This window comes from Dendrobates tinctorius, unplaced genomic scaffold (genome assembly GCF_039654945.1).
Source record: "Dendrobates tinctorius isolate UK_male_01 unplaced genomic scaffold, ASM3965494v1 ptg000016l, whole genome shotgun sequence".
Taxonomy (NCBI): domain Eukaryota; kingdom Metazoa; phylum Chordata; class Amphibia; order Anura; family Dendrobatidae; genus Dendrobates; species Dendrobates tinctorius.
The window spans coordinates 19,353,472-19,372,998 of record NW_027361684.1 but is presented as its reverse complement, the minus strand read 5'-3'; the positions used below and the strand labels follow the sequence as shown (position 1 = coordinate 19,372,998).

The window sequence follows — 19,527 nt, the reverse complement described above, 5'->3', positions numbered from 1 at the left end:
TCTGATGATGTCAGGGGAGAAAATAATTGAGAATGTCAAACTGTATTGCTGGATCCTTTTTTGAAGAGATATGTTGCTGCCAGAGATTTCTGTAAGCAGTTTACTCCAATTTTTCCATTGAAAGTACATGAAAACTCAGCCGCACTGACCGTGTAAGTGTATGGTAGGAGTTAGGACAGGTGTTCTTGACAGAGATCGAAGATATGTGGATTCCTTTAGCCTTTTAACCGTCTCAAAGTAGAGCGGCAATAATTATAGTACAAAGGTCCCCAAGTTTTTGTGAACCACAGTCATCTGTGCCTGATAGTTGAGAATAGAGACATTCCAGCTGTGTGAAAAAGTGTTTGCCCCTTCCTGATTTCCTATTCTTTTAAATGTTTGTCACACTTAAAGATTTCAGATCACCAAACAAATTTCAATATAAGACAAAGATAACACAAGTAAACACAAAATGCAGTTTTTAAATGGTCTTTATTATTAAGAGAAAAAGACATCCAAACCTACAGGGCCCTGTGTGAAAAAGTGATTGCCCTTAAACCTAATAACTGGTTAAGCCAATGAGTCTTTTACAACACTCTGGAGGAATTTTGGCCCACTGATCTCTGCAGAATAGTTGTAATTCAACCACATTGGAGGGTTTTCGAGCATGAACCGCTTTTTAAGGTCATGCCACAGCATCTCAATCGGATTAAGGTCAGGACTTTGACTAGGCCACGCCAAAGTCTTAATTTGGTTTTTCTTAAGCCATTCAGAGGTGGACTTGCTGGTGTGTTTGTATCATTGTCTTGCTGCATAGCACAAGTGCGCTTCAACTTGAGGTCACAAACAAATGGCCAAACAGTCTCCTTCAGAATTTTTTGGTAGACAGCAGAATTCATGGTTCCATTTACCATAGCATGCCTTCCAGGTCCTGAGGCAGCAAAATAGCCCCAGACCATCACACTACCCCCACCATATTTTACTGTTGGTATGATGTTCCTTTTCTGAAATGCTGTGTTACTTCTATGCCAGATGTAATGGGACATATACCTTCCAAAAATTTCAACTTTTATCTCATCAGTCCAGAGTAGTCTCCGAAAAGTCTACAATTGATCACCCAGCGTTCAGAATATCTTACCCATGGATGCACGGCACGCCACACAGTAAGCCCCTGACAAAGCCTACGCAAAACGCGCATAGGGGCTTGCTGTGTGGCGTGCCGTGCATCCATGGGTAAGATACTCTGAACGCTGGGTGATCAATTGTAGTCTTTATGGGGCTATTACTGCTACTATGCTTGAATGATTGAACACTTTCTCTTGGGACCTCTAATAATGGCTGTAATTGGTGATCAGTTCTTAATATTATTTATGACCTTATTGTATGGAAAGATTAAAAGCACTGTCACTTTATTATAATCTACATACTTACCTATTAATTCCTGTATGGATTGCTAGGCACTTCTGCACTTTTTTGTTGCACCTTGGATCTTGCATTGATTACTCTATCATGTAATGAAATTGTTTCTATGTATTTTGTATCTCTTCTATGTGAAATTAATAATAAAAATCAATTTTTATTTTTTTTTTAAATACTTGTGGTGGATTTAGTACTCCTGTTTTTCTTTTTGTCACTCAGTTATTTGGATGTTGTTGTGAGGTCTTTTGTGACCTCTTGGATGAGTTGTAGCTGCACTCTTGGGGTAATTTTGGTAGCCCAGATACTCCTGGAACAGTTCACCACTGTTCCATGTTTTCGCTCTTTGAGTATAATGGCTCTCACTGTGGTTCTCAGGAGTCCCAAAGCTTTAGAAATGGCTTTATAACCTTTCCCAGGTTAATTGATCTCCATTAATTTGTTTCTCAAATTTTTTTTGGATTGTGGTATGATGTCTGGCTTTTGAGGAACTTCTGGTCTACTTCCCTTTGTCAGGCAAGTCCTATTTAAGTGATTTCCTGATTAAGAACAGGTGTGACAGTAATCAGACCTGGGTGTGGCTAAGGAATCTGAACTCAGCTTCCTAAAGATGTGATAAACCACAGTTAATTTATGCTTTAAGGGGAAGAAGGGGCAATCACTTTTTCACACAGGGCCCCGTAGCTTTGGATTTCTTTTCCCATTAATAATAAAGACATTTATTTAAAAACTGCATTTTGTGTTTACTTGTGTTATGATTGTCTAATATTTACATTTGTTTGGTGATCTGAAACATTTAAGTGTGAAAAAATATGCAAAAGAATAGGAAATCAGGAAGGGGACAAAAAATTTTCACACAGTGGTATTAAATGTGATACTTGACACTTTAAAGGGGTATTCTCATCTCCATGATATTATCCCAATATGTAGTAGGTGTAACAATAGTAATATTAGCAAATACTTCCAATTAGAAATATACATGAGTATAGTTCTTATGATTCGATACATTGCTTACCCCATGTGCAGTGCATTGCAGTAGTTTAGGTATCCATGTTTAGGACCACTCTTATAATGACAGTTAGTTAGTTGTTAGTGGTCGTAACCGTGGATACCGAAGCTACTGCAATGCCCTGTACATGGGGTAAGCGACATAATGAATCAGAAGAACTATACTACATTTCTAATTGCAGGTATTTGCTGATATTATCATTATTACACCTACATATTGGGATAGGATCTTGGAGATGGGAACGCCCCTTTAACACCTCACACTCTCAGTAGTCATCTGTACAATCACATCTACACTGAGTGCAGAATTATTAGGCAAATGAGTATTTTGATCACATCATCCTTTTTATACATGTTGTCCTACTCCAAGCTGTATAGGCTTGAAAGCCAACTGCCAATTATGTAAATCAGGTGATTTGCATCTCTGTAATGAGGGGTGTTGTCTAATGACATCAGCACCCTATATAAGGTGTGCTTAATTATTAGGCAACTTCCTTTCCTTTGGCAAAATGGGTCCGAAGAAAGATTTGACAGACTCTGAAAAGTCAAAAATTGTCTTGCAGAGGGATGCAGCAGTCTTGAAATTGCCAAACTTTTGAAGCGTGATCACCGAACAGTCAAACGTTTCATGGCAAATATCCAACAGGGTCGCAAGAAGTGTGTTGATAAAAAAAGGCACAAAATAACTGCCCGTGAATTGAGGAAAATTAAGCGTGAAGCTGTCAAGATGCCATTTGCCACCAGTTTTGCCATATTTCAGAGCTGCAACTTTACTGGAGTATCAAAAAGCTCAAGGTGGGCCATACTCAGGGACATGGCCAAGGTAAGGAAGCCTGAAAAATGACCACCTTTCAACAAGAAACATACTGTAAGATAAAACTTCAAGACTGGGCCAAGAAATATCTTAAGACTGATTTTTCTAAGGTTTTATGGACTGATGAAATGAGAGTGACTCTTGATTGGCCAGATGGTTGGGCCCAAGGCTGGATCAGTAAAGGGCAGAGAGCTCTACTCCAACTCAGACGCCAGCAAGGTGGAGGAGGGGTACTGGTATGGGCTGGTATCATCAAAGATGAACTTGTGGGACCTTTTCAGGTTGAGGATGGAGTGAAGCTCAACTCCCAGACCTACTGCCAGTTTCTGGAAGACACCTACTTCAAGCAGTGGTACAAGAAGAAGTCGGTATCGTTCAAGAAAAACATGATTTTCATGCAGGACAATGCTCCATCACATGATTCCAAATACTCCACAGCGTGGCTGGCCAGTAAAGGTCTAAAAGAAGAAAAAATAATGACATGGCCCCCTTGTTCACCTGATCTGAACCCCATAGAGAACCTGTGGTCCCTCATAAAATGTGAGATCTACAGGGAGTGAAAACATTACACCTCTCGGAACAGTGTCTGGGAGGCTGTGGTGGCTGCTGCACGCAATGTTGATCGTAAACAGATCAAGCAACTGACAGAACCTATGGATGGAAGGTTTTTGAGTGTCATCGTAAAGAAAGGTGGCTATATTGGTCACTGATTTTTTTTGTTTTGTTTTTGAATGTCAGAAATGTTTATTTCTAAATTTTGTGTTATATTGGTTTACCTAGTGAAAATAAACAAGTGAGATGGATATATATTTGGTTTTTATTAAGTTGCCTAATAATTCTGCACTGTAATAGTTACCTGAAAAAACAGATACCCTCCTAAGATAGCCAAATCTAAAAAAAAAACCACTCCAACTTCCAAAAATATTAACCTTTGATATTTATGAGTCTTTTGGGTTGACTGAGAACATAGTTGTTATTCAATAATAAAAAGAATCCTCTCAAATACAACTTGCCTAATAATTCTGCACACAGTGTAGCTGAAAAGAAATAAATTATACAAGGAACATCCAAAAAAATAATTACCAAACATTGCACTGTAATAGGGGAGTGATGCTATGTAATATTGACAGAATGGAAGTAATATTACACAGTTTGGACAAATTGGGCACATGCATCTCTCGAACCACTGATAGGAGACAACTAACATAGCAAAATGAAATAGTACTGACAGAAAAATCTGGTCTACATCAGAAAAAGTGTTTAATAAGATCTGGTTCACTGTACTAACACATCTAAATGTGTTGTTTACCTTGAGTGGAAAGCAGGGGGGTTCTCTGGCACAGCTGAGATCACAATTTATACCTTCAAGGAAAGTTGACCTTGCTGGAGTCTCAGGAGAGAGATCAAGGTCATGGTCTGTCCATTGTCCCCACTGCATAAAGATAAGAGCTCGGCCACTGTCAAGGGTAATATTTTCAGTGGGGAATCTGACAATTTCATTGGATACTTGACGTGCCTAATTAAAAAAAATATGTTATTATCAATAATTACGGATTTGGATTGCCATATTATTTCAGGTAACATAGTTTCTGGTCTGCACACCTGGTTTGTTCATATTGGGAATCACTTTTTTCTTACCAGGGGCAGAGGGAACCCATTAATTCTACGATTTTCAGTCCAGCCACGAGGAACTGACACTCCATCCTCATACTGAGCCGGCAGCAATCGAGTAAACCCAGTGTTAGAAGCACCACGATTGAGATCTCTCCTGCAATCATACAATGAAACAACCTGTCATGGGCTTACCGCGACAGAGAGGAGCCAGAAGATCACAGCATCTGAAATTTTCTTTCAGCAGTTCAGGGGAGGTAAGCTGCTCTGTTGAAAGCTCCTGAAGCATTTAGGTTCTCAGCTGTACACTATTAGCCACTCCCATCTTCTATATAATCTGGGTCCTGGCTAGCACTCATTGCCAGATATAGCTTATGCTGCATGGCTGGAGGTTGTTAGTGGTTGTTATTGGAGATTTATCTGTAACTGTTGCTAGGTTTTGAGTGTGTGATAATTCCCTTTGTTCTTCTACTTTGGTTTAACCCCATCCTCCACTCCCCGGTGCATTCCTCTGTTTTCTGTGTGAATATATTTTTATCATTGGTATTTTTCGTTATCCCTGTTTGTATTACCTTGTTATTCTGGTTGGTGTATTACTATTCCCCTCTTCCCTAGGTGGGGGAAGGGTACAGACTGAGGGCAGATTCAGGAGCTAAGGCAAGGTACGTGGCCCTGGCGTCTTCACCATCAGAAGTAATCCAGGGAACAGTGAGCTAGGGCGCCCCTAGTGTTAGGGACAGGGAAGGAGCCCCTGGTCCCAGGACACCTGACAACAGAATCGTGACACAACCATTCATATACTCTTGACAGCCTCTAATAACAGATCTTTGGAGACCTTCTCACCTGTTATTGCATTCGCCAGTAATGGTGCGATATTGACTGTTCTGACAAGCTTTTGGAAGGTGTTGAGAGGCGCAGCCTGAAATCTTAGAAATAGTATCCATCTGGTTCTTTGTTAGTAAATCTAAAATACAAGATAAAATAGAAAATGTAACTTAACCCCTTCAGGACTGAGCCTAATTTGGTCCTTAGCACTGCAGGACTTTTTGTGCTGCCGCATTCTGATAGCTGATGGATGAGAGCTGCTGGTTTTGTGGGGTGTGTTAATGGTTATATTTTGTGGATACATGATATGTAATATACTGTAAATTTTTTTGTTTCAATAAATAATTTATTGCTTTACAGCCTTTTAGTGGGGCAAGAAATATTTTAATATAACCATTTTGGAGTTGATGTAATTTATTACCTATTATTAGCTTGTTGGTTTTTTTGGGGGGGGGATTCAAAATCAATAACGTCATTGCTTTCTGTTGTTTTTTTTTTTCAATTTTCATTATGTGGTTTAAGCTATTTGCACCAGGTTGTATTTTGGGTGCTGACCTCCTACAGTAGAAATGCTGCAGCAAAATGTTCATAGCAGAAATTGAATTGCTGCAGATTTCAAATTGTCAGCACCGTCAATTTAGGCTGTGGATATTTTTCACTTGAGATTTCTAAAAATGTTGTCCCCAGAAGTGCCATTGTAAAATGCAGTGGAATTTTGTGATACCATTCATGTGTAATTTTTTTCATGCTTTCACTTTTCTTATGGAAAACTACTGTGTATTTTTCACAGCACACTTAGGAAAAAAAAAAGGAAAAAAGTTTTCTTTGTTTTGGTATTAATAGTTTTCACATTGTGATCATTCAGAGATACAGTACTTTTGTGTGTTCAGTGATTAGGCATAGTATAATGGCCATACAGTGTGATTCACTATGACAACCCACTTGCAGGTAGCTCCATTTATGGCTGTTGCAGTTGGACATCAGCTGTGTGTTTGGGTGGGGGACTATGCTGTCGCGTTCCCGCCCTTGAAGACACTAATCGCGTTGTTTTGTATTGTAAAGTGTATTATGTCATGCGTCTTTATATATATCGTGTCATGTGAATTGTGTTGTACTGTATAGCGTAAAATGTGATAGTGTAAGGCATAGTGTATGAGATAAGTAGTATAAGGGATGTATATAGTTGACTGCAGTATAGGTAGTGATGATACGCTAAGTTAGGATGTAGTTATTGCTTGGGACTAGCCTATAGGGGTGGGGTTAGCGTTAGGTCAAGTGACTGCTTCCTGTTAGTTCGAATTTGGAGTGCAAAGTGAGCAGTGCTGCCTAGTGAGTGATCCATAGAAAGAGGAGACCAAAGTTTAGGGATAGCGAGATCCTTAAGAGAAGTGACTGATGAGACATTGTGGCCTTCCAGAGAAGGGTCCGTGGAGAGGACGCTTAGCCACAAATTGCCAAGCTTGTAATACAGGAGGTAACATGCATAAACAGGACTGAATTCGTGGGACTATTGAGAGGCCCGAACAGACGATTCAGAACACCAGTAGTGGAAGAAATAGGATAAATAGGATGCAGAACCGCTGAGAAAGTAAGGAAACTTGCTGATCAGTATTGTTGCGATAAGGCTGTGCTGTGGCAAAGAAGGACAACACAGTGTGTCTACAGAGCCCTGGAGTAGACTACAGAGGAAGGATACTGTGTGAAGGAAAATGCTCCATACTGTAGAGGAAACCTCCATAAAACTTTGTACCCGCTATCCCTTGTATATAACCCTTACAAAGTTACGGATCAATAAAGACTTAATTTTTAAGTGGCGTTCTCCCTTATTGAACTATGGAACCTATGGTACTGGCCAGCCCACACCACCGGCTACATATGGCTCGCACGGGTGTAAGGCCCTCACAGCACAATTTCACACACCCAGCCAGGACCCACACGTTCATGTAGTGTAGTGTAAAAGGAGGCGAGCGCCTCAGACGCATTACCAAGCTCCGCTCTACATGTGCATGAGACTTACCACTTGATGCGGATGCTGTTGGCACAGTTTCTGTCCCCAGGTCATGAACCCAAGGTAATTGTACTCACAGTTGAGGAAGGTAATAAAATGGATTTAACCTCAACAATTTTTTTAAATACCCATAGCAGTTTTTTAAAGCCATTTTGTAAAACTAAAACCAGAACTAGATTTTAAAGGAACTGGAAATAGAACAAACTTATAGTTTTCTTTCCTGCTGGATTCACTAGATGCACCAATTCTGTCTAGGGATGATGTCTGGTAATATGGCTAATATCATTATAGTGAATAGGACTAAGCTACAAAGCAAGTAAAATGTTTAAGTGAAAAATTAATTAACATTTTACTAAAAAAAAGTGAAAGTTTAAGTTGCACAAATATAAGAAACAGGAAAAATATGGTATATAAAAAAAATTGTAAACCCTCATTTGGATGTGTAAACCATTTATAGTGTACCAAGGTACCTGAAATATTGAAAGGACGATCATAGAAGTATTTGACTTTTCCTTGCAGAATCTCTAGAGTGGTGCCCATGTAATCAGCAGCTCGTATGGCATTTCTGCTTCCCGCAACAGGCTGCTTGAAATAAGCCATGAGGTCGCGAGCGTCAACATCCTTCCTCCTTAAACGTTCTTTCAAACTGGGCAATATAAAGACATGTTAGCTTCTCCAACTCACTCTGTAGTTAGTGGCATTAGTAAAGATTTGATTAACAGTTTAAAAAGTAATAAAATTTTAAAATAAACAATATTCACATATTAAATCTCCCACTACTTCAGCGGTGTCCCCCACTGGTTTTGCAATCATGACGTCCAGTGACCACTAATTTAAGTCATCAGCCTCAGTGGTCACATGCAAATGCCACATGAATGATGAATATCATCACTGCGAAACTGACGATATCCACTGAATTGCATGTTGATCAATGTAATACTTTTCCAGCTGTATGACTGTGTGTTAAAAATACCAGATAACTCTTCGAAATCAAAGGTCCATGTTTAAACAATAATTTATAAATATTCAATGCTTATCAGGTTTTTTTTATATGTTTTGGACAGAGCTTTAACCCCTTATTGTACTTCATGCTAGTGGTAAAATTTCATTCCAATAACTTGCGTTTATTTGTGAAAAAAATGGAAATTTGGTGAAAATTTTGAAAATTTCGCAATTTTCCAACTTTTAATTTTTATGCCCTTAAATCAGAGATACAGCACATAAAAAAACTTGATAAGTAAATGCAAAATTCAATGCAAAATTGGCTGGAATTCAGATCGGACGCCATGTCGCGTTTGGAGAGCCCCTGATGTACCTATACAGTGGAAACCCCCCACAAGTGACCCCATTTTGAAAACTAGACCCCCCCAAGGAACTTATCTAGATATGTGGTGAGAACTTTGAACCCACAAGGGCTTCACAGAAGTTTATAACGTACAGCGGTACAATTAAAAAATCATATTTTTTCCACAAAAATGATCTTTTCACCCCAATTTTTTTTTTCCCAAGGGTAACAGGGCCCTAAAAGTTATTGTGCAATTTGTCCTGAGTACGCTGATACCCCACATGTGGGGGTAAACCACTATTTGGGCGCATGGCAGAGGTCGGAAGGGAAGCAGCGCCATTTGACGTTTTTGGCTGGAATTGAGATCGGACACCATGTCGCGATTGGAAAACCCCTGATGTACCAAAACAGTGGAAACCCCCCACAAATTACACCATTTTGGAAACTAGACCCCCCCAAGGAACTTATCTAGATGTGTGGTGAGAACTTTGAACCCCCAAGGGCTTCACAGAAGTTTATAACATACAGCCGTACAATTAAAAAATCATATTTTTTCCACAAAAATGAACTTTTCACCCTCAATTCTTATTTTTCCAAGGGTAAAAGGACCCTAAAAGTTATTGTGCAATTTGTCCTGAGTACGCTGATATCCCACATGTGGGGGTAAACCACTATTTGGGCGCATGGCAGAGCTCGGAAGGGAAGCAGCGCCATTTGACATTTTTGGCTGGAATTGAGATCGGACACCATGTCGCATTTGGAAAGCCCCTGATGTACCAAAACAGTGGAAACCCCCCACAAATGACACCATTTTGGAAACTAGACCCCCCAAGGAACTTATCTAGATGTGTGGTGAGAACTTTGAACCCCCCAGTGCTTCACAGAAGGTTATAATGCCTGGGCGTGAAAATAAAAAAATCGTATTTTTTCCACAAACATGATCTTTTAGTCACCAATTTTTTTATTTTTCCAAGGGTACCAGGAGAAATTGACCCCAAAAATTGTTGTCCAATTTGTCCTGAGTACGCTGATACCTCATATGTGGGAGGAAACTACTGTATGGGCACACGTCGGGGCTCGGAAGGGAAGTGGTGACGTTTTGGAATGCAGACTTTGAAGGAATGGTCTGCGGGTGTCATGTTGCTTTTGGAGAGCCCCTGATGTACCTAAACAGTGGAAACCCCCCCACAAGTGACCCCATTTGGATACTAGACCCCCTAAGGAACTTATCTAGATATGTGGTAAGCACTTTGAACCCCCAAGGGCTTCACAGAAGTTTATAATGCCCGGGCATGAAAATAAAAAAATTGTATTTTTTTCCACAAACATGATCAATTAGTCCCCAATTTTTTTATTTTCCCAAGGGTAACAGGAGAAATTGGACCCCAAAAATTGTTGTCCAATTTGTCCTGAGTGCGCTGATACCTCATATGTGGGAGAAAACTACCGTATGGGCACACGTCGGGCTCGGAAGGGAAGTAGTGATGTTTTGGAATGCAGACTTTGATGGAATGGTCTGCGGGTGTCATGTGCATTTGGAGAGCCCCTGATGTACCTAAACTATTGAAACTCCCCACAAGTTACCCCATTTTGGAAACTAGACCCCCCACGGAACTTATCTAGGTGTGTGGTGAGCACTTTGAACCCCCAAGTGATTCACAGAAGTTTATAACGCCTGGGCGTGAAAATAAAAAAATCATTTTTTTCCACAAAAATAAATATTTTTGTCCCCAATTTTTTATTTTCCTAAGGGTAACAGGAGAAATGTGACCCCAAAAGTTGTTTTGCAATTTGTCCTGAGTAGGCTGATACCCTATATGTGGGGGTAAAACACTGTTTGGGCGCATGGCAGAGCTTGGAAGGGAAGGAGCACCATTTGACTTTTTCAACGCAGAATTGGCTGGAATTAAGATCCGACGCCATGTTGCATTTGGAGAGCACCTGATGTGCCCAAACAGTGGAAACCCCCAATTCTAACTCCAACCCTAACCCCAACACACCCCTAACCCTAATCTCAGCCCTAACCCTAGCCCTAACCCTAACCCTAGCCCTAGCCCTAACCCTAATGGGAAAATGGAAATAAATACATTTTCTTTTAATTTTATTATTTTTCCCTAACAAAGGGGGTGATAGCGGGGGTTTGATTTACTATTTATAGCTGGTTTTTATGTTTGGCAGCTGTCATAGTCTAAAAGACGCTTTTTATTGTAAAAATAGTTTTTGCATCACCACATATTGAGAGCTATAATTTTTCCATATTTTGACCCAGCAAGTTATGTGAGATCTTATTTTTTGTAGGACGAGTTGATGTTTTTATTGGTGCCATTTTTGGTCACGTGACATTTTTTGATCGCTTTTTATTCCGATTTTTGGGACGCAGAATGAACAAAAACCAGCGTTTCATGAATTTCTTTTGGGGGGGTGCGTTTACACCGTTCCGCGTGCAGTAAAATTGATAAAGCGGTTTTATTCTTCGGGTCGGTACGGTTACAGCGATACCTCATTTAGGTCTTTTTTATGTTTTGGCGGTTTTATGCAATGAAAACTATTTTATATAAAAAATAATTATTTTTGCAGCGCTTTATTCTGCGAGCTATAACTTTTTTATTTTTTTGCTGATGATGCTGTATGGTGGCTCGTTTTTTGCGGGACAAGATGACGTTTTTAGCGGTACCATGGATATTTATATGCGTCTTTTTGATCACGCGTTATTGCACTTTTTGTTCGGTGGTATGATAATAAATCATTATTTTTTGCTTCGTTTTTTATTTTTACTTTTTAAGGGGTTCGCTAAAGGGACAGTTTTATAGGGCGGGTCGTTACGGATGCGGCGATACCAAATATGTGTACTTCTATTGTTTTTTTCTTTTTTTATTTCCAAAAAATGAATTTATTTGGGAATATTTTTTTTTTTCTAATTTATTTAGCGATTTTTTTAAAATTATTTTTACACTTTTTTTTTTTTTTTTTAACTTTATTAGGTTGTCCCAAGGGGGACATCACTGTCCTGTGACAGATCGCTGATCTGTCACATCACAGATCACTGTGGCAGATCAGCGATCTGTCACAGACATAGACGCAGACTTCCTCATGCCTGCGCTTTGCAGGCACTGAGGAAGTCAGCTCCCTACAGGCCCCTGAAGGTCCCCGTCGCCATCTTGGATCCGGGGACTTGTAGGGAAAGAGACCCTCGCAGCAGCGCTGCACATTGCGCTGCGGTGGGGGGCTCAGGGAAACACGGAGGGAGCCCCCTCCTTGCCGATGCTTCCCTTTAACCCCGCTACACCGTGATCGTGTTTGATCGCGGTGTGCAAGGGGTTAACGTGTCGGGGGCGGTCCGTGACCGCAGCTGACACATTGTGCCGGGTGTCAGCTGTGATAGTTAGCTGACACCCGGCCGCGATCAGCGGCGCTCACCACGTGGGCGCTGCCGATAGCTGTGACGTACTATCCCGTCCCTGGGAATTAAGTCCCAGGGCACATGGACGGGATAGTACGTCACATGGAATTAAGGGGTTAATTCTTTTATGCAGACTTCAAAATACCCAGTATAGCCATAGCGTTTTTATGTGTAGGAATTCACAACATCTGTCAACTAAGGCCATGTGCACACGTTGCAGATTCTGCTGCTGATCTGCAGCGTTTTTGGCCCTGCGGATCCGCAGCAGTGTACAGTACCACTATAGTCAATGGAAAATGAAAAACACAGTGCACATGCTGCAAATTTTTCTGCACGGATTTGCTGCGGATTTAAATCCGCAGCATGTCAATTCTTTGTGCGGAATCCGCAGCGGTTTTACACCTATTGTACTCCATTGTCCAGGTGTCAAACCGCAGGGGAAAACCGCAGGCTAACCCGCAGGTAAAACGCAGGTCTTTTGACCTGCGGATTTTTCCAAATCCGTGCGAAAAAATCCGCAGCACAATCCGCAACGTGTGCACATGGCCTTATGCTGGAGGGACCATGTTAAGAAGATGGCACATTGTTTATACTGTATATGTGTAGTTGCTCTCTAGACTGTATTGCATGACCTCTCTGTGTCACGGGTTTACCACAAGAGAGAGAGGCCAGAAGACCACGGTGTCTGATACCACATACTCCTGCACTGATTGGAATCACTTCACCATCATATTAAACGGTGCAGGTTTCTGCTAGCAGTGCAGGGGTTAAATCTGTTCAGTTGAGAGTCTCTGAAGCTTTCTTGCTTTGTTGGTCTCAGCTGTTCGTTTTATATTATGTGGTGTGGAGTTGGAGGTGTTTGTTGAGGAGCTGCTTGGAGTGTTGTTCTAAAGACTGTTGCTTGGTGATTTGTCTGTGTGTATATCCTCATCCTCTATTTGGTTGTTCTGCCCTTTACTTCCAGGTATTCCACTCTGTTGTTTGTGAGCGCATATTTGTATGATTGATATTTTCATTTATCCCTATACATCTTCCCTTGTTAGCCTCATTTTTGTATTCTTATATACAACTACTAGCCACTTCCCTCAGAGGGGGAGGGGACAAATAAGGACTGATTCAGGAGCTCAGCAAGGTATGTGGCCCCGGCATCTTCACCATTAGAAGTAATCTGGAGGTGCCCCTAGCTTTAGGGACAGAGAAAAAGCCCCTAGCCATGGCATATCAAACTACAATCCTGTAACACTCTGTCTTTTTTTTATCAGTTCTCTCCTGTATCCTCCATGTTGTAATGATGATGATAAAGGTTGCTGTAAGTTCCAAGTAAACAATTAATTCTCCCACAATGTTTGAGTGCTGATGATTCTGCTGAAAGCTTAAATCTGCAACAACATGATAGAATTCTGTTCGCTGCTTAAAAACACCTTTTTAATGTCCCTAATATCTGACTGAACAGTGAGTGCGGCAGTTGGTCGGCTGTAGCACTTACGTGACATAAAAACAGCGTTCAGAGTGAAGCAGTAGGCCATTTCGGTAAGCAAGTATGCTTTCTTTTAATTTTATTAGTCACAGTAGAGACATTTAAAAGGGTCTGTTCAGTAGTGTATACACTGAACTCCATAGTAGGAGAGTTTGCAGGTTTTAATCCCTCCCCCCCAAGATATCATTATGCCTACCCTTACAAATCTCCATCCATTGGTGTATGACTAATTAATGAAAGGCTTCCTACTTTATCACTTAAAGGGAACCTGTCATGTTTGATAATGCTATTAACCTGCAGATTGGTTTAATCTGCAAGCAAATAGCGTTATGAAGGTGCCCAGCCGCTATACTGAAAGTGTGGCAAGATGGAGAAAATAAAATTTATCTCAGGAGCCACCGGCTTTCAGTCATGCGGACTATATAGTGAGAGGTGGCTGTAAGCATACCTTGGCACTATGACTGACAGCTCACTCTGCAGGGCAGCAGTGTAGAGTCGGCTGTAAGTCAAAATATCGGAGTGTTCTTACAGTCGGAATACACACTGCTGTGAGCAGTGACTCAAGTCACGACTGCATGACATAAAGGCGGCGGCTCCTGGGAGAAGTTCATTGTCTTCTGGTAGCGCCACGTTCACTACAGCGGCAACAATTGTTAGTGACCATTGTTGATATGATCGGGTCCCATGTAGCAGTCGCCACTAACATTAAGCAATCATTTACGCTTAGTTTATAATAATCAATTTAAAATCCACTGTGACATCCAGGATTGTGCATGTTTTGGACATCTTTGCAACTTTGTGGCGATCACTCTTGTGTACTCTTCCCTAAATGATCAGTTCTAACCAGGGTCAGCCCTATGTGTCATCACAGTGCAGATTTATTGTTCGTCATTCATCATTTTTGTTTTGCTAATGATTTGTTATATGATGCGATGTCAATGTGTGGCAATGCACGGTAACTGCATGAAATTGGCCACTAAATGGACAATAAATAATTGTGACAAAACAAGTGCCCTTTCCCTAGGATAAATTAAATTACTAGATATAGGTCTAAGGGGTAAGGTTTCTCCTTGTGGAGAGTAAGGTTTCTCCTTGTGGAGAGTGACATACCAGCTCTGGCTTGTCAAGGTAAGGAGGCTTATTCGCCGTGCAGTGCTCCTCTGGGAAAATAATATGCAAATTGCCTCTTCAGAGAGGAAGAGTACTTGAACTCTATACTGCCACCTGTTGGTAGTAGCGATCCTACAAGTCACAATCAACCCTTTAACGAGTATGACTTAGGATAAAAGCCAAACCAGAATCTCATTTTGCAGACACGGTGTTTCGGGCTATTGGCCCTCGTCAGTGCAAAGTATGAGAACTGATTTTGCTAGGTGAGAGGCTCTGGACTGAGGTCTAAGGGGTAAGGTTTCTCCTTGTAGAGAGTGACATTCCAGCTCTAGCTTATCAAGGTAAGGCTTATTCACCGTGCAATGCTCCTCTGGGAAAATAATATGCAAATTGCCTCTTCAGAGAGGAAAACAGAGCTGGCATGTCACTCTCCACAAGGAGAAACCTTACCCCTTAGACCTCAGTCCAGAGCCTCTCACCTAGCCAAATCAGTTCTCATACTCATACTCGTTAAAGGGTTGATTGTGACTTGTAGGATCGCTACTACCAACAGGTGGCGCTATAGAGTTCAAGTGCTCTTCCTCTCTGAAGAGGCAATTTGCATATCCTTGTGGAGAGTGACATATCAGATCTGGCTTGTCAAGGTAAGGAGGCTTATTCGCCGTGCAATGCTCCTCTGGGAAAAAGTCAATTTGCATATTACGAGTTATATGCAGGGACATCACAGCTACTTCACTGGATAGTTAACATCAATGACAAAAATAAATTCTTATCATTTAACATCCTGTTTCATTTATTATGACTACCGTATCATCATCATTTATTACTCAATGACTTGTAAAACCTCAGCTTCAATGCATGTGTGCTTACACTTGGCGGGTGTTTTTATAGGCGGTATCTACCAGGTGTTTGGCTTCCTTTGCACAATCTTCTATAAAGTCATTATTCAGTTCCTCAATTCCATCTGATAAACAAAATAGAAAAAAATATATTAAAACAGTGATAAGTACAGATGATTCTTTAATGGAAAGGAAAACACTTTATAAATACAATAGATGTAACATATAGCCTCCACACCAGCTGATATAGACTCTCCATATGGGTAGGTAAGGGGGATCATAGACCCTGGTTCTACTCTAAAAAAGGATCTATCACCATGTCAAGATTGACCAGTTATCAATCTTATTTTATGCTTGTTGGTCCTCTAAATATTCCTTCATTTTTCTTTTTTTTTTTCACATCCGCCAAACTGTTCCCGAGATATCAGCCTTTTCATTTAGTGCTAATTCCTATGGTCTAAGGAGGCAAAACTCACAGGATTTTCTGGGGGAATGACTCAAAGGATTCTCTGGGGGTGTGGCTCAAAGGATTCTCTGGGGGTGTGGCTCACAGGATTCTCTGGGGGTGTGGCTCACAGGATTCTCTGGGGGTGTGGCTCACAGGATTCTCTGGGGGTGTGGCTCACAGGATTCTCTGGGGCATGGCTCATAGGATTCTATGTGGCATGGCTCACAGGATTCTCTGGGGGTGTGGCTCACAGGATTCTCTGCGGGCGTGGCTAACAGGACTCTCTGATGGTGTGGCATGTAGGATTCTCTGGGGATGTGGCTCACAGGGTTCTCTGGGGGTGTGGCTCACGGGATTATCTGGGGGCTGGATTCTCTGGGGGTGTGGCTCACAGGATTATCTTGGGGTGTGGCTTCCAGGATTCTCTGAGGGTGTGGCTCACAGGATTCTCTGGGGGCCTGGATCACAGGATTCTCCGATGGTGTGGCACGTAGGATTCTGTGGGGGCATCGCTCACAGGATTCTCTTGTGCCGTGGCTCTAGGATGCCCTGCGTTATTATCTTGTATGAGCACCTCCCCCTTCTAAACAAAATAATAATAGCAGCGTACATATTTTGAGCACTCAATAAAAAAGTCCAATATCTCTGGGATTATACAGTGGATTTATAAAAGAAAAAAAGAATATTCAGGGCAGTATTGGGAATAAAATAGGACCAAAAACTGGCCATTTATGATTCTCGTTTTGTGGGTAGGATCATGTGAGCATGTAAAAAACGCTTAGAGTTTCATCAACAAAAATGGGAAGATTTTTTTTCTCACTTGTCATCCATATCCATTTTTTTTACTGCAGCAGCTATTAATCATTTAAAGGATCATTTACAGTTTCCTATTTTACAGATTTCCAATGAATTCGTAAAAATCGGATACTATACCGTGGCTCCGTATGGCATATAATTTATTTGGCACACCCATAGACTTGACTGGGTGAGCCTCATCTGATTTACTAAAGAAACTAGTGCAGGCTGCGCTTTTTTCACACACAGATTTGGTCAGTGAAAAGGGTCGTTCATTTGCACTGCCCCATTGAATAACATTGGACAGCATCCGGACCGAAAATACAGTTGCATGAACAAGAACTAAAGAGAATCTAACAGGAGATTCATGCTGCCCGAACCAATGAGTAATTACAGCCATTACTCTGAAATTCTTGGAGAAGCTTAAACTGGGGACTATACACCTTAAATGTATAACTCTTTCCCTCTATACTCACATAGATACAGACCTGTCAGTCTTAGGGTATGTGCAGACGATCAGTAAATGTTGCAGGTTGGATGCGGTGTATCTGTGCAGTGTCCAGATGTTGCAGCAAAGTGGATGGGATTTTAAGAAATCCCAAGTCCACTATGTGTCCGGAGACGCCCACGGCTCACCCGCATGCGGCGCATCTCTCCAAACCGCCACATGTCAACTTCTCTTGCGGAGACACCAGTTTCAGCCAGAGAAATGTCACCCATAGAATGTATAGGACATGTTGAATCTGCACGGTTCAGTGATCACATGTGGATTCACCTGTGTTCAATAGCCAGCAGCGCTTTGGACGCAGCAAACATGCGCTGCCAGTTCCGGATCGTGGGCACATAGCCTTAGATAGCGGGGCATTGAGAAGCCCCAACTTTGCCTAATAATTCAAGGCTAATAGTCCCTGGCCGATTTTTCAAAATATGTTTAAACTGAAATATCACAGCATTTTAGTATAAAACACGAATGCAAACACAGGCTGATTCATGCTACCTGTGGTTCGGGAAGCATGAATCTCTGGTCAGATTTAATTTAAAAATATAACCCATTTGTAATACAATCATTTGTAATTAGCTGAAGGAGACTGGCCTGCCTCGGCATCTGGACTTATGTATTTGGAGTTGCAATTTTTGGTCATCTACTTCCCTAGTCACATATAGGTGTTCACAATGCATGTATCGATATATTTGCCAATTGCTGCCAATTTCCATTCCCAGTGCTATTCTGATTGTCTTCTAAGCCACGGACTACAATTCTCATTCGCCGACTTCTGTGTGGACTGGAAGTCACCTTCTCAATGTAGATCCATGAGAGCCTCAATGTACGTCTGATAGATTTGCATTGAGGAAGTGACTTCTGGATCATACACATGATGCTGTGTGAGCCTGTGGTGGTCACAAGGTGCCGAACATAACCAAAACAGCTGGGAATAAAAGAAGGTCGGGGTCAGTATATAGATTACCGGAATACATGCGCTGTGCACATAATATCTATTGCTAAGGGACTAAATAATTATAAAAAATCCCTTCTACTTTAAGCACTGTATACTTAGCTCCCAGTTGATATGAGTACCTTTCTAATGCTTTGCTGGGCCACCTTTTACCCAGACCCTTACATTATAATATCCAGTACTGTACATTTACAGACTGAGAGCTTTCAAATTTGAGACCAATCGAAGCACTGCGAATATATGGAGAGCTGGACTTAGAAAACCTTTTAGGCTGGGCATAAAGGTTTTCCCAATACAAGCAGATGTTTTTTGGACTTCAAACGCTTGCTGAAAAGAAGGCAAAGCGAATTGCAGCTTTACTAATATGCACTTAACTCAAATGAATCACTAATGACCAAGAAAATAGATAAGTGAGAATAATAACTATTCTGACTTATGGAGTAGTAATAAAGCTGATTACCCTTAACAATCATTAAATATCTTGTAACATTAAAGGGAATCTGTCACTAGGTTTTTGCCACCTCATCTGAGATCAACAAAATGTAGGAAAAGAGACCCTGATTCCAGTGATGTATCACTTAGCTTTTTAGGTGCAGCAGTTCTGACATAATTAGTTCTTAGGTGTAGTAGAGCTCAGAAATCTACCGCCACATACACCACAGCTTTCTGTGTACATTGTCTATTGACAGTGAGCTGCTTATCAGAGGAGGGGGCATGGTCAGACCAGGGCTCACATGCACTGTAGTCTAGGCAGTAATAATCACCTGCTGTTAAAAACACTTGAAAGGAAATAACAGTATGCGATCTAATAAGTGCCACATCACAGAAATCTTTGTCTCAGCCCCTATTTCATGCTGTCCTCAGATTACATAGTAAAAATATGCTGACAGATTCTCTTTAAATGAGTTAATACTTGTGACGAACAGCGCGGCCGGTGCCACCAATACGTCACGATCCCACCGCTGCCACCAAATTGTCAGCGGACAGAGGGACATGATGCACTGCCAGCACACGGCTATCACAGGCACAGTGGGGGCTTATCTTAGTTATTCCACCAC

General features: G+C 41.3%; 1 protein-coding gene across 1 annotated transcript in view; it reads right to left on the bottom strand.

The window, feature by feature from the left end:
* LOC141080382 (myeloperoxidase-like) overlaps positions 1-19,527 on the bottom strand; it is a 50,207-nt gene that overhangs the window by 25,038 nt on the left and 5,642 nt on the right. The window contains exons 3-7 of the mRNA XM_073565547.1: positions 15,804-15,897; positions 8,132-8,307; positions 5,672-5,792; positions 4,856-4,985; positions 4,527-4,733 (exon numbers count right to left, since the gene is read on the bottom strand). Of these exons, the coding sequence (XP_073421648.1) occupies positions 4,527-4,733; positions 4,856-4,985; positions 5,672-5,792; positions 8,132-8,307; positions 15,804-15,897 (728 nt within the window). The remainder of the gene's footprint in view (positions 1-4,526; positions 4,734-4,855; positions 4,986-5,671; positions 5,793-8,131; positions 8,308-15,803; positions 15,898-19,527) is intronic.